The sequence below is a fragment of the Malaclemys terrapin genome, chromosome 8 (assembly GCF_027887155.1).
Source record: "Malaclemys terrapin pileata isolate rMalTer1 chromosome 8, rMalTer1.hap1, whole genome shotgun sequence".
In the NCBI taxonomy this organism is placed as follows: Eukaryota; Metazoa; Chordata; order Testudines; family Emydidae; genus Malaclemys; species Malaclemys terrapin.
In genome coordinates this window covers 82,106,859-82,120,068 of record NC_071512.1, presented here as the reverse complement: position 1 = coordinate 82,120,068, position 13,210 = coordinate 82,106,859, and the positions used below count along the sequence as shown (strand labels likewise).

At 40.3% G+C, this 13,210-nt stretch overlaps 1 protein-coding gene across 3 annotated transcripts in view; it reads left to right on the top strand.

The window, feature by feature from the left end:
- The window catches only part of PRKACB (protein kinase cAMP-activated catalytic subunit beta), a 118,701-nt gene that overhangs the window by 44,575 nt on the left and 60,916 nt on the right, over positions 1–13,210 (top strand). Inside the window, exon 1 of one of the 3 annotated variants that reach the window (XM_054036970.1) lies at positions 8,635–8,861. The exons of the other annotated variants lie outside the window; for them this stretch is intronic. Coding sequence (XP_053892945.1) covers positions 8,675–8,861 — 187 coding nt within the window. The 5' untranslated portion in view covers positions 8,635–8,674. Of the gene's footprint in view, positions 1–8,634; positions 8,862–13,210 lie in introns of those variants that run through there. 3 annotated transcript variants of the gene reach the window in all.

Here is a 13,210-nt window from a genome sequence, read left to right as displayed (position 1 = left end):
TCGCAGTAGATGCCAGTAGAGCTCTTCCGAATTAAAATAGAAATATGATCACCATTTCCATAGCAACACTTTCCTCTGAGCATTACTATTTATAGAAGTACTGCAGGCCCAGCTTTCATTACTCATCACAGTGGAACTTTCTAATAAGGGTTAAAATCTTTACGGGAAAGATACTTTTTGATTTAAAACTGCATGGATTTAATCTCAGGCATTATTAAATAGTGGGATTATTTATTTTGCTGTATGTATTTTACTTATAGGTATTTCTGTGCCACTCATTACTTTAGTATTTTTATTTTTGTATTAAACAGTCTGTTTTAAAAACCTACTTTAACAGATTAACAGTTTAATTATAAATCTTGATTGGAGTTGAAATTTGGCATTTTGGGTCTAAGAAGGGGAAAATATTATGTATAGATAATCTTTTGCTAGGATTTGGTTTTATTACCGTGTTTAATTACTAATACTTTTGCAGTATGCCAAAACCAGCGTGCCACCTTTGGGCATTATTTTCATGCATTTAAGATGGAAAACAATTAAAATATGTAGAGTGTTAGCAAATACTGTCCATTTTGTATACAAAAAAGCAAACTCCACTCTCTCAAAAATGAAGCACTCTTTGTAAATAAGCAGTATCTGCCTCTCCAAAAAGTAGCCTACCTATCCCCCCAACTCTCTCTAGTCTCTTTTGTAAATTGACAGCTTGCAAAGCATAAGCAAGGTTGCACTTGTTTAGATACTTGCTACTAACACTCACTCATATTTTCTAAGAAGAATTGTTAGTCTCGGTTATAAAACAGTAATGTAACTATTTTGGCTTTATGTGACTTCTTCAGGGCTTTCAAACACAACTGGGAAGGGATTATTACATAATATATGTTTACTCATGTCTTTATCACACACATACTTTAGTATTCTTATTATTATACAGTATACAAAATGTTATAAAATTAGGGCATATAATATTGCCTATGCTTTGATTAACAAATTGTGATTGTGTTAATACTGCTTATAAAGGGACCCCACAGCATTTTGTAATTTAGATATGTTAAACAATTTCCCCCTTTTTATAATTTCCCATTATTATATAATTCGGCGATAATAAGTGTTGATGACATCTTTCAAGCAATAAAATGTTTTACCAGTCAATGGGAGATTTGCTAAATTTGTCAAGATTCATGGGTTTTCAAAAATTCATGAGCTTTAACCAACATAAATTTGATTGTGTACATGAACTAATATATTTGAATCATTCTTCTACCCACATGGGTTTTTTGTTTTGTTTTCTTTAATGGAAAGCCTTCACCCTATCCTGTAGGGCCTAGGAACAATTGTACCTTAAAGTGAAGAGATATATGCTTAATCAAGGAATAAAACTATTTATCTTCAACAAACAAACAAAAATACAACCCCAAAACTGTCCCCTTTGCAGGAACCCTTCAGTATGAATAATTCGACGATTCACCTTCCTGAAATTCCGGGTATAGGATAGGTCCACTTAAGAAAAATGCAGATACCCAAGAAGTGCCACATTATCTCTTTTTTACTTGTGGATGAAGACAGAATTGACAAAAAAATCTAATGATTTTAACTGGAAGGGAAAAAAACTGAAGCGGGTATACAGTATTACTTCTCCCTTAAGATAAAACTAAAATATACACAAATAATGTAGGCAGTCATGTGGTGATTCAGAAATGTTGTATGCATCCACCAAAATATTAAGAATCAGGAGCAGACTAAAGATGTACAGATCAATTAATTAAAGCTGAACTGAAATTATTTTACAGCCCCCACTGTTTAAGATCCTAACAATTAACTGATACCATTTTCAAAGTAAACTGGAGGATATTTCTTATCGGAGGATACCCCAAACACCTACTGGAGCAAAGAGCTGCATTTATCACATAACTTAGGTGTTTGCGATGTCAGCTGTTCTTGTAGATAAAACTGTGAACTTTGAAATTAACTCCTGGCCAGTAAAATACCTTTGGCAATTTTTGATTTATGGATGTATTTGTAATTGTTAAGTCTACTTGTGTGTTCTGTTTACAATTTAGGGCTTTCTTTTTTGACAGGGTTGTATTTATTGAAAAAACATTTTGTCACTTTTAAGATATGAGTACATAACCATGAATCTTAATGTTTATATATACTTTTATGGTGAGAGTCTGCAGATGGTGCTGTTTACACATAGCTGTACAAGTTGCTGCAACTATTGTATTGTAATTAAGATTCGTTTTGGGGATCTGTTGCAAGCATTAGGAGAGTTTGCTGTCTGCCTTTATGTCTTTAACTGGATTCAGTTCTTGGGGGAGAGCTGCTCCCTGGAATTGGGCATTGGTTTTTTTGATTGAGTTTCCTGAAAGAAAATTGCCTGTGTGCCTGTCTGACCACCTCTGTTCAAAGACTGGTGTTTATAGTGGAAGTATCATAAACTACTCTAAGGAAATACTTGGACTCCTTGTCACTGATTTCTCCTCCAACAGGAAACTGACCTACAAAGAGACAAAACCTTCTACCACTCAGAAGAGGGGGCAATGATATATTTGTGAGTTGCCTGGTGGGGGTGTGTGTGTGTGTGTATGTATATATATGTATATGTGTATATAATATATATGTGTGTGTGTGTGTGTGGGCTTTGCAGAATTCAATTTATATTTTTTATAATTTTGATCATTAATATCAGTGTTTATTTTTAAGCATTTTTTTATTTTTATCCATTTAAATTTTCACAGTTGCAGGAAATTATGAGGAGGGTCAGACAATAATTATTTAATGACAGACATTGAGATTCAATAAATTTAAAGCTTTATAACTGTTAAAACACATATTGTCAACCTCCCGTGTCAAAATATACACAGTAAATATCGTTAAATCAAACTCTTAGGTTAGCAGTTTTCTTACTTTGCCTGTCTGTACATTTCAGTTATCATCAATAAACTTTTTGTTTTGTTGGTTTGTGAAATCAGGTTCTAGTAACAAAAATCTAATCCTTCCAAGCCCATATATATGCAAGGAGATCCCTTGAGTCATCTACTGGACGATGTTTGGAGGGAGTTGGGTATAGGATCAAGAAAGGTGCAAATAGTTCCTGACTTCCTTCAGGCTAAATGAGCCATTGATAACTTCCTCCTACAGCTGTTAGCACTGTGAAAGTTTTGTAAAGAACTTTTGCCCTAGATCTAGCAGAAATTTCTATTTAAAATCTCATTAATGCCAACAGTTTTCATTTTCAGTATTGATAAACCTTTTTCCCATGAATTTTGGAATATGTTAAAAATATTCTTAAAAACTCATAACTAGAGCTGATTGAAATTCAGAATTTCTGTCTCATGGGAAATTTTGACATTTCAGTATTTGTTTTCCCAAAACACAAAATGTTGGAATTGAGATTTTTTTTGAAATGCAGATTCCCAAGAATTTTGATTTGGAAATGTTGAAAACTATTTTTGACATATTCAATTGAAACAAAATATTTTGACATTCGTGAAATTGAAGTACTTTGCTTTATTGACCCAAATGCTTCATTTTGAGTCAGGTCAACATTCAGTTGCATTTCTCTTGCTTTACCGGAGTTGTAATTCAGGCCCCTCGTTGTCTCCTGTGGGCTGGACTCCTTGGAGGACTACATCTCCCACAATGCAGTGTGGCTCCAGGTGACCACATCAGTCATGTGTCCCTCTGGGTGCATCATGGGAGATGTAGTCCAGCCAAGTAGCCTGTCCCCATTCTCCCCTATACACCAGGCTCTCTATTAAATTTCAGTTATTTCTAAGGAAAAAGTGTTGATTGGCAAACTGAAGTCCTGGTACAAGCAAAGCCAAATATGTTCCACCTTCAGGAGAGCACCACCTCTTAAGTAATCTATTTCATGCACGGAGGACTTGAAACCCAGTGCCTGTTAGCCAGAATGGAAAATATCTGTGCTACCAAGTTCCCCCAAACCCTGTCCCTCCTTCATTCTCCATCAAATAATTTAAAGGATTTAGTTGTGCTGTGCCATTTATTAATGTAACACATTGGTGTTGAACTTTCTCTGTAACTTTTAAAAAACGTAACATACTACATAATTCTTGGGTTTATTGTGTCTTCATACCATTCATGATTTCACTCCACAATCTTTCTTTTAAAATACAGTAGTCTCTTTTTTAACTTGTGCTACACAATCTCTTTCTCTTAAATAAATCTAGCCATCGCCACATTCCATCAACCCTCTCCACTGATAAATGAAGTTTGGAAACTTGAGCAGAGGACTAAAATAATTAGCTCAAGATTGTATGAAAGATGGGCTTGTAAGGCGGGTGTCCAGAAAGGAGACGTGGGAAGAAACCACTCTCCCCTAGTTACTAGGAAAGAGAAGGATGCTGGGATTTCTGCTAGCTTGCTGATCTAGAGCCTTTCTGGGAGCAGAATAGGTTCCTGGAATATTTTAAACCAACCTGTTGTATTTAGGTAGGTGCAGATAGCTACCCCAGTTCGTGCTTGTAAGTTTGTTCCTAGGTGGTTCCTGTAGCTTTGAGTCCAGGAATTACAGTTCTTTCTCCGCCCACTCCCCTGGTGCATTCTGAGAAGAGGAGGAGAAAAGGAAGAATGTGAGCTCTGTGGAAAAAGTACAGGGAATAAACCTTACCTTTGCTGTTAATCCAAGCTTTCTGAGAAGGGTTACCTATTTCTATTCTTCCCCTCAATTCTAGAGTCACTTGTTTACTACAGTGGCAGATAGGATGTCTTTACTGTTCTACCTTTCCTTGACTGCTGGCTGCTTTGAGGCATGTATAAGTTCATATTCTTAAAGTTGATGATAGTCACTCAAAAACTCATCTTACTTACCAGGGGCCAATGGAATTTTCAAGCCCTATGCAAACAGCCCTCCAAATACCAAACCAAAACCCTTCTCCAAATGTTTGGCTACATTGTCTTGATCTTGTTTTGTTAAAAATGTATCCATTCTGTCATAGATTGTGTTGTTCAAAAGTTGTCTGACATTATCAAATGGATTTAAAGCAGGGGTGGGCAAACTTTTTGAACTGAGGGCCACATCGGGGTTCTGAAACTGTATGGAGGGCTGGGTAGGGAAGGCTGTGCCTCCCCAAACAGCCTGGTCCCCACCCCCTGACTGCCCCCCTCAGAACTCCCCACCCATCCAACCCCCCCTGCTCCTTGTCCCCTGACCACCCCCTCCCGGGACCCCCTACCCCTAACCGCCTCCCCCCCCCCCCCCCAGAACTCCACCTGCTATCCAACCTCCCCGCTCCCTGTCCCCTGACTGCCCTGACCCCATCCACACCCCGGCCCCCCTGACAGGCCCCCCCGGGACTCCCACACCTATTCAAGTGCTCCCTGTCCCCTGATCGCCCCCTAGGACCTACTGCCCCTTATCCAACCCCCCCACTCCCTGCCCCTTACCATGCTGCTCAGAGTAGGAGTACTGGCAGCCGCGCTGCCCAGCCAGAGCCAGCCATGCCACCGCGCTGCCCAGCAGGAGCTTGCAGCCATGCCGCCCAGAGTGCTGGCGGCACGGTGAACTGAGCTGCAAGGGAGTGGGGACAGCAGGGGAGGAGCCGGGGGTTAGCCTCCCCAGCTGGGAGCTCAAGGGTTGGGCAGGATGGTCCCGCGGGCCGTAGTTTGCCACCTCTGATTTAAAGTAAGGTCCCAGAATGTGTCATAGAATCATAGGACTGAAATGGATTCGTATATCTGGAAACATTTGAAAGCTATAGGTAGGGCTTTATGGGGAGAAAAATAGGGGCAGACCTTTTAACAGAGTTGAACTAGAAGTATGCAGTGCAGTTTTTATTTGTGTCGGTCCCAGGATAATAGAAGGACAAGATGGGTGAGGTAATACTTTTATTGGACCAACTTCTGTTGGTGAGAGAGACCAGTTTTGAACCCGCACAGAGCTCTTCAGGCCTGGGAAAGGTACTTTGAGCGGGACAGCTAAATGCAAGGTGGAACTGATTGTTTAGCAGAAGTAGTTAGAGTGGCCCAGAATATGTGCTCTCTTGAATGGTCCCTTAAAACAGTAGTTCTGGGTACACAGAGGTCTTCCAGGAGGTATGTCAACTCACTTAGAGAGTTGTCTAGTTTTACAACAGGGTACATGAAAAGCATTAGCAAAGTCAGTATAAACTAAAATTTCATACAGATAATGACTTGTTTATACTGCTCTTTATACTATATCAGTGTTCCTCAACCTGGGGATTGTGATTTATTTTATAATTATAAGGTAAAAATGAGAACATGAGCAATTTCTGAGTAATCGTGTGCTGTGACACTTTTGGATTTTTGTGTATGATTTTTGTAAGCAAGTAGTTTTTAAGTGAGGTGAAACTTGGGGTACACAAGACAAATTCTCTTCCTGAAAGAGATAGGGTAGTCTGAGAAGGCTGAGAAACCACTGCCTTAGAATATGTGCTAGCTATTTATGCTAAACGGTTTGTTCCATCTTGCATTTAGCGGTGATGCTCAAGGTACCTTTCACAGACCCGTAGAAGAGCTCTGTATAAGCATGAAAGTTTGTCTGTTTCACCAACAGAAGTTGGTCCAATAGAAGGTATTACCTCACCCACTTTGTCTCTTTGAACTAGAAGAGCATTGAGGGGAAAGTGGAAAAATTTATTTATTTATATCTTGAGCAATCTAGATCAGCTTTCCTAAATAGGGACATTTGATATATGAATTAGACGTTGAAAATACATTCTATTCTGAGACTTGTCTGATGGATATCTCTTCTTTCTCTCAAAAATGAATTTCCAATATTGCGTACCTCAAGTGTTCAAAAATTGTATCTCAGGGCACAAAAATGTGAGATTAACTGAATGAATAATTATTTGGTTTTAAAAGTAATAAATTTTGGTTGCCTTGGTTTTGAGTCTCTAGGGATCAGATTTTTTTAAACTTTATACACAACCAGGAATACTAAAAACTCCTTTAAAATGAAAACTGAGATTCCGATGTAGTTCTGGGAGTTGGGGCTTTAAAATAAACAATGTCATGAGAGTTGGCAACATTACATTTCTGATTGTCCTTTCACCTATCTTGTGAGCCAAGGGAATGTCCTCACTGCAACCGTATGCAGTTGACTGGAAGAAAAGGGATTGCTGTCCCTATCAGGGCTTTCTTCTGCAATTGGTGACAGAGGGGGAAGAGAGGGAAAGTTGACCTGGACAGCACAGGGAGGAACATAAAGTGGCTAGACCAAGAGCGGGAAGGGTGTGACCACTGCCCTTCCAGGGGAGGTGGAAATATTTATACCGTGGGCAGTTCTGGGGAAGCCTTCTCTCTCTGAAGTTGAGCTGGTTAGCATCTGCCCTCCCACCAATGGAATTAGAGTAGGAGTGGATTTCTTCTTCATGATCTAGTGTGGGTGCTATACTAATCACCTTTTTCGTAGGGCCTAGGAAGGAATTTTTCCCTCAAAGCCCGATTGGCCAGGGTGGGGTGGAGTTTTATTTGTTTGTTTGCTTTCTCCACAGCAGGTCAAGATCTGGTAGGGTAGGCAGGGAGTTTTGGTTAAAATATTGCAGCTTAGTAACTTTAAAAATGTGGCAAATGTCCAGTGCAGGTAGGTGTTATGGAAGGGTACACTGGGGAACCAATCCCCCCACCCTCCTTTTACAGTCCCTGAACTCTCATAGAGGGGAGAGTGATGGGGTTTGGCTGGGACCAGGTGTGTTTGCGGTGGGCGGGAAGACTGATAGCTGCTCTCCCAAATAAATGGAAAAGACTAAGAAAAGAACTATGACCAGCACTGTACAACGTATTGCCTGGTATTCCCAGATATGTAAAGTGTATAAAGTTTCAGGCTAAGTCTTTCCATTGCCTTCTGTTTTTCTTCTGGGATGGCTGGAAAATGGATTTATTTCTTTACTAAGGGCTGGGATCTGCCAGCACTACTCTCACTGGGTAATACCTTACTCAGCAAGTGGCCCCACTGACTTGTTGATAGACACTTGGGGTAAGGTAAAACTCAGAATGAGTAAGGTTAGAAGAATCTGGCTGCTTGTTCTTCTATACACAAGAACTATTCCATATCTTACTCCATTCTGGCTTTCTAAACGTAAAAGGAAAAAAGTGGTGACTTTGTTCATTTTTGTTTAGTATAAACCATCGTTTGTTTTAACAAGTAACCTCCTCGCTTAGAAAATTATACTGTTGTAGAAAATGTAGGGACACCATAATTTAATTAACTACCCATAATGTTATAATGTAATTACAGTAGTACTAAAACTATCTTAAGAGAAGGATGTGCAGAACTAGTCATTTGCCTTCTTCCAGCAACTCACTTAGTTTGTATGTTTATGGTAACTATTTTTTAATTTTATATGGCTTCTGATTCTTTCCTCCACTTTATATCCCATGCTGTTGTGTATTTTCATTATCTCATTATCATGTGTTTTTATATGAAAAAAGCTGTTAAACTGAGAGTTTAAGGCAAATATCACAGCTCTTCGTCACCTTTAGCTGATACAAAAGAGTTTTGCAAAGAAAAACACCATAATGTGCTGTTTTATATTAACAGGAAGTAGAACAGCAGTAGTGGTTAGAAAACATTGCATTCAGGAAGTTTGACACATGCATAGCTCTTAGCTTCTGTGTAAGTTGTTTCAGCTCCTTTTTAGGTTGTCTTTTGTTTGGTTGGTTTTTTTTTAAAGTAAATTATCAATGTATATAGATGGCAGCGCAGCGGGAGCTACCTTGTAACCAATGCACAGGAACATCCACAGCTTTGCAGAAACTGGAAGGATTTGCTAACCGACTTTTTCATAGGCACTCGAAGGGTTCTTTACAAGAACAGAAAGTGGCTCTGGAAAATGAGAGCCATCATTTCTCTGAACTTGCTGCTCTGTGGGACAGATCAAGTAAGTGTTCTGTAGATACTCAAGATTCAGTTTGTATTCTAATTAAAAGACTTTATGTAGTAAATAGACAAACTAGAGTATATTCTATCAGCCTTTTTGTAGTATAACACAAAATATTGGTTTAAAGAAAGAGCTATTGCAACATGCAGGTGGAAATCTGATACTCTTTTGCAAGGCATTGGTATCTGGTAACAGAGTGTCACTTGTGAGTTTGCTTTCATTTTTGTTAGGCAAATGTTAACTTAATGTATGTATTTTTTGTGAACTTTTCTTCCCAGTATTTCAGATCTAAATTTTCTAGTTTTAGCAGTAATAGATAGTTTACTTGTTTTAAATTGCTGGTTTTCTTTGCCGTAAACTTTAGAAGGGTGGCTATTATGTTATGCTGATTAGTTCCTTAATTACATGGCTTTTATTTAATATTTATAGTGTCCTTTTATTTTTAATGGATATTTCAAAATCCATTTTATGGTGAGAGTTTGAACACTAAAACTGGAGCAGACATTTATAGTTTACTATTTCAAATTAATTCAGTGTAGTACTTTGAGTTATAACACTAGTTATCAATAATTTTGATTTTTATAATATTCTTAATTTGTGGGAGAGAAAGGGGCAAACTTATTTGTATTGCATAAAACATGCTTGATCAGAAATATGGCTCAGGCGGGTGCATCCTCTCTCCCCGTTTACTTTCTAAATCACACAAAATATGCAAAGTTCATAATTCTAGGAAAACCATAATAAAGTTAATGAGCTCAAAATAGTCATCACTATTCTGTACATACTCCACTTTAAAACAAACAGTTTATTTAGGAATTTGTATCCATACTTTTCACAATCATATTTTTGGGTGGGTAGAGTTGAGAGGTATCAGGTATTTCACAATCTAAGTAAATTATCATGGTATCCCCATTTCCTATTTTTAGAGCAACTTCCAATAAATAATGTAAGTAAATAATGTATTATCTTATTATTATATGCCTTAAAATTGTTTTTTAAATATAACTTGTATTAATTTCATACATGAATTTGGATACAGCAATGGGTTGGAATACCACAAGCAATTTTTACTATTGAAAGTAATAGACTCATAGACTCTTAGACTGTAAGGTCAGAAGGAACCATTATGATCATCTAGTCTGACCTCCCGCATGATGCGGGCCACAAAAGCTGACCCACCCACTCCTGGAAGAATTCTCTCCCTTGACTCAGCTGTTGAAGTACCCAAATCATGATTTAAAGACTTCAAATCGTTGAGAATCCTCCAGCAAGCGACCCCTGCCCCATGCTGCAGAGGAAGGCGAAAAACCTCCAGGGCCTCTGCCAATCTACCCTGGAGGAAAATTCCTTCCCGACCCCAAATATGGTGATCAGCTGAACCCCGAGCATGCGGGCAAGATTCTCTAGCCAGACCTCTGGAAAAAGTTCTCTGTAGTAACTTTTAATATCCCATCATTGACCATTGTTGCTAATTACCAGCGATGGCCTTAGCAAAATATGCTTGTGTCATAGTATTGCATCATCATGTGAAAAAGGCCAAGTTAACACATGTGCCTACTGTGAATTTGAATTTATGAATGTGTATGATTAGGAATGTCCTTAACCTCAAAAAATGGAGAATGGAAGATAAATATGGAAACCAGAAAGCTGTTAATGCCCGTATTGAAGATAAGATAAATTAAATAAAGATCTCCCAACTCAGGTGAATATGGATAGGCAAGAGGATTGGAGTTGAGGGTGGGGAGAAATGGCATGACCTCAGATACCTAAAACTTTTCAGCTCAGCTTTATACATAAAAAGTAAAAAAGAGGCACAAGCTAATTTTTTTTCTTTATAGGTAATTTCACAGGTTTTTTCTCGGTGATGTGGAATTCACTGTGGTTCCACAGGCATTGGGGTAGGCCCTCTCTGTATTGCTCTGTCAGAACCATGCTGCTGTTTATCAAGGGAGGCAGAATGGAAGCATAGGACCTTGATATTAATGGTCCTTGATTCTGTTCTCTCCCTGAGATCCACATGTTTTGGATGGGCCAAACGTCTGACACTTTGAGATGGAAGGATAGCTTTGTCATTAAGGCACAAGAATGGGAATTGGGAGATAGGGGTTCCATTCTTGGCTGTGCCACAAGCTCTCTATGGGAACCTTTGCAAGTCACTTAACTACTCTGTGCCTCAGAGTCTCTCTTTGTGAAATGAGGCTACTACTTCTCTACGTCCTTACACTTCCCCTCGCTTGTGTTGTGAGGTTTAATTCATTAATGTATGTGGCACAGTCAGATACTCTAAAAATAACTTAATATGAAACCCCATCTATTGATAGAAGAATGAGTTTTGAGGGAGAGAAACTGAGTAGAAACTACCAAACCTAATGAACCACTGAGCCCTAGGATCCCTAAATGTGTCTGTACCACTCCAAACAAGTGTATATTCACATGAGGGAGAGAATACATTTCATCAGACACTGTTTCAAACTTCCAATAAATTATTATAATGTTGAGAACACTGCTTGAAAAATACTGCAGCACTGTCATTTATTCATTTGTTTAATAAAATGAAAAAACGGTATTGACCTACTATCTTCACAAACTGGGACCTGTTTGCGTACAAGCGTCTCTTTCTCTCAATTTTAGGGCAAGCTTGATTGCATGACTTGTTTGAAGAGGAAATGGAATGTCATGTCTGTTGATGATAAATGTAGTGAAGAGGTGCTTGTTCTTAAAGTAATATTTTAAGCAGTAATTATGCACGTTGGTTGTAGCATTTTTGTATCAGCAAAGTTTGTGAACTAGTAGCCGAGCGGTTATGGATATATGTGTGTCATTTTAAGTTGAAATTTGCAGATATTAACTCTAAATCTTTGCTCTCAGTTCAGATCATCTGTAGACAAAGAATAATGCCAAGCCACACATGGGTTTGTGTCTATATGGTAAACTTAGGACTCTTAATTCACTACTATCATGGCTCTAAGGGTGATAGGAACAGTGAATGCAGTGGTGTAGTCAGAATGTTTGTCTACCCCTGAATGGTAAATTGTCTTGTTTTTCCTCTGGAGAAGAAAGTACTAAAAATCTTTGACTCTCTTGTTGTGCTTTCACAGAATACAGCAGAAAGTAGAAGAGGAGTAGTCTTGATCATATCTGGCTGCATAATAGCTTTTCTGCATGTTCTAGAATAATGTAGCATAAAATTTAAGTTTATTGATAAGCACTTATCTAAATAAGCAGCATACCGTAGTTCTTCTTCGAGTGCTTGCTCATATCCATTCCATTAGGTGTGTGCGCGCCGCGTGCACGATCGTCGGAAGATTTTCTACCCTAGCAACACCGGCGGGTCGGCTGTGGAGCCCCCTAGAGTGGCGCCTTCATGGCGCTGAATATATACCCCAGCCGACCCGGCGCCCCCTCAGTTCCTTCTTACCGCCCCTGACGGTCGTTGGAACTGTGGAGCGCTGCTTAGCTGTTCTCCACTCTCCCTAGCTTAGTTTGTTGTATCACAGTGATAGTTATAGTTATAGTTCTAGTGTTTATAGTTAAATAGTTAAATAGTTTAAAAGTTGTTTTAGTTGTTCTAAGTAGTTCAGGGGATTAAGGGGGTCGTCTCCCCCTTTCTCCCCCGGCCGCGGGGCCGGGCTCATGCCCAACGCTCCCGGCTTCAAGCAGTGCGCCTCCTGCGCTAAGCCTATGCCCACGAGCGACCCGCACGACTCCTGTCTGAAGTGCCTGGGAGAGTCCCATCAAACAGATAAGTGCAAGATCTGTAAGGCCTTCAGACCAAGGACCAAGAAGGAGCGGGACTTTCGGCTCCGGCAACTCCTGATGGAGGCGGCACTTAGTCCGGACGCTCCATCTACAAGTCAGGCCCCGGCACCTAGCACCTCGGTGCGCAGTGCCCCGGCGGCACCGGCTATGACGACCACGCGAGTGGCGTCAGACAAGCCTCCCCGGCACCGGACCTCGTCGGCACCGCAAGCAGTGCCTCGGCGCCGGTCATTATCCCCGGGGCATAAAAAAGCCCATAAGACGGGGACATCCGTGCCGAAGACGCCAGCTCCCCCAGTGCCGGGGGTAGAGCCGCGTCCGCCGGTGGAGCACCGGAAACAGGTGCCTCCAGCACCGTCGACTCCGGCGCCGAGGCCGTTGAGTCCGGTGCAGATAGCGTCTCCACCGAGACCGGCGGTGATACAGTGCCTCCCGTCGACTCCAGAGACCTTCGCGGCGGCGAGAGACTTAATAGCTCTCACGGAGCCGGCACCGCCTCAACCACCGGCACCGACTGCACCGTTGACTCGCCCGGTCCAGTCGAGGGGGAAACCTGCCTTGATGCGCCCTCCATCGCAAGGGCTGGAACC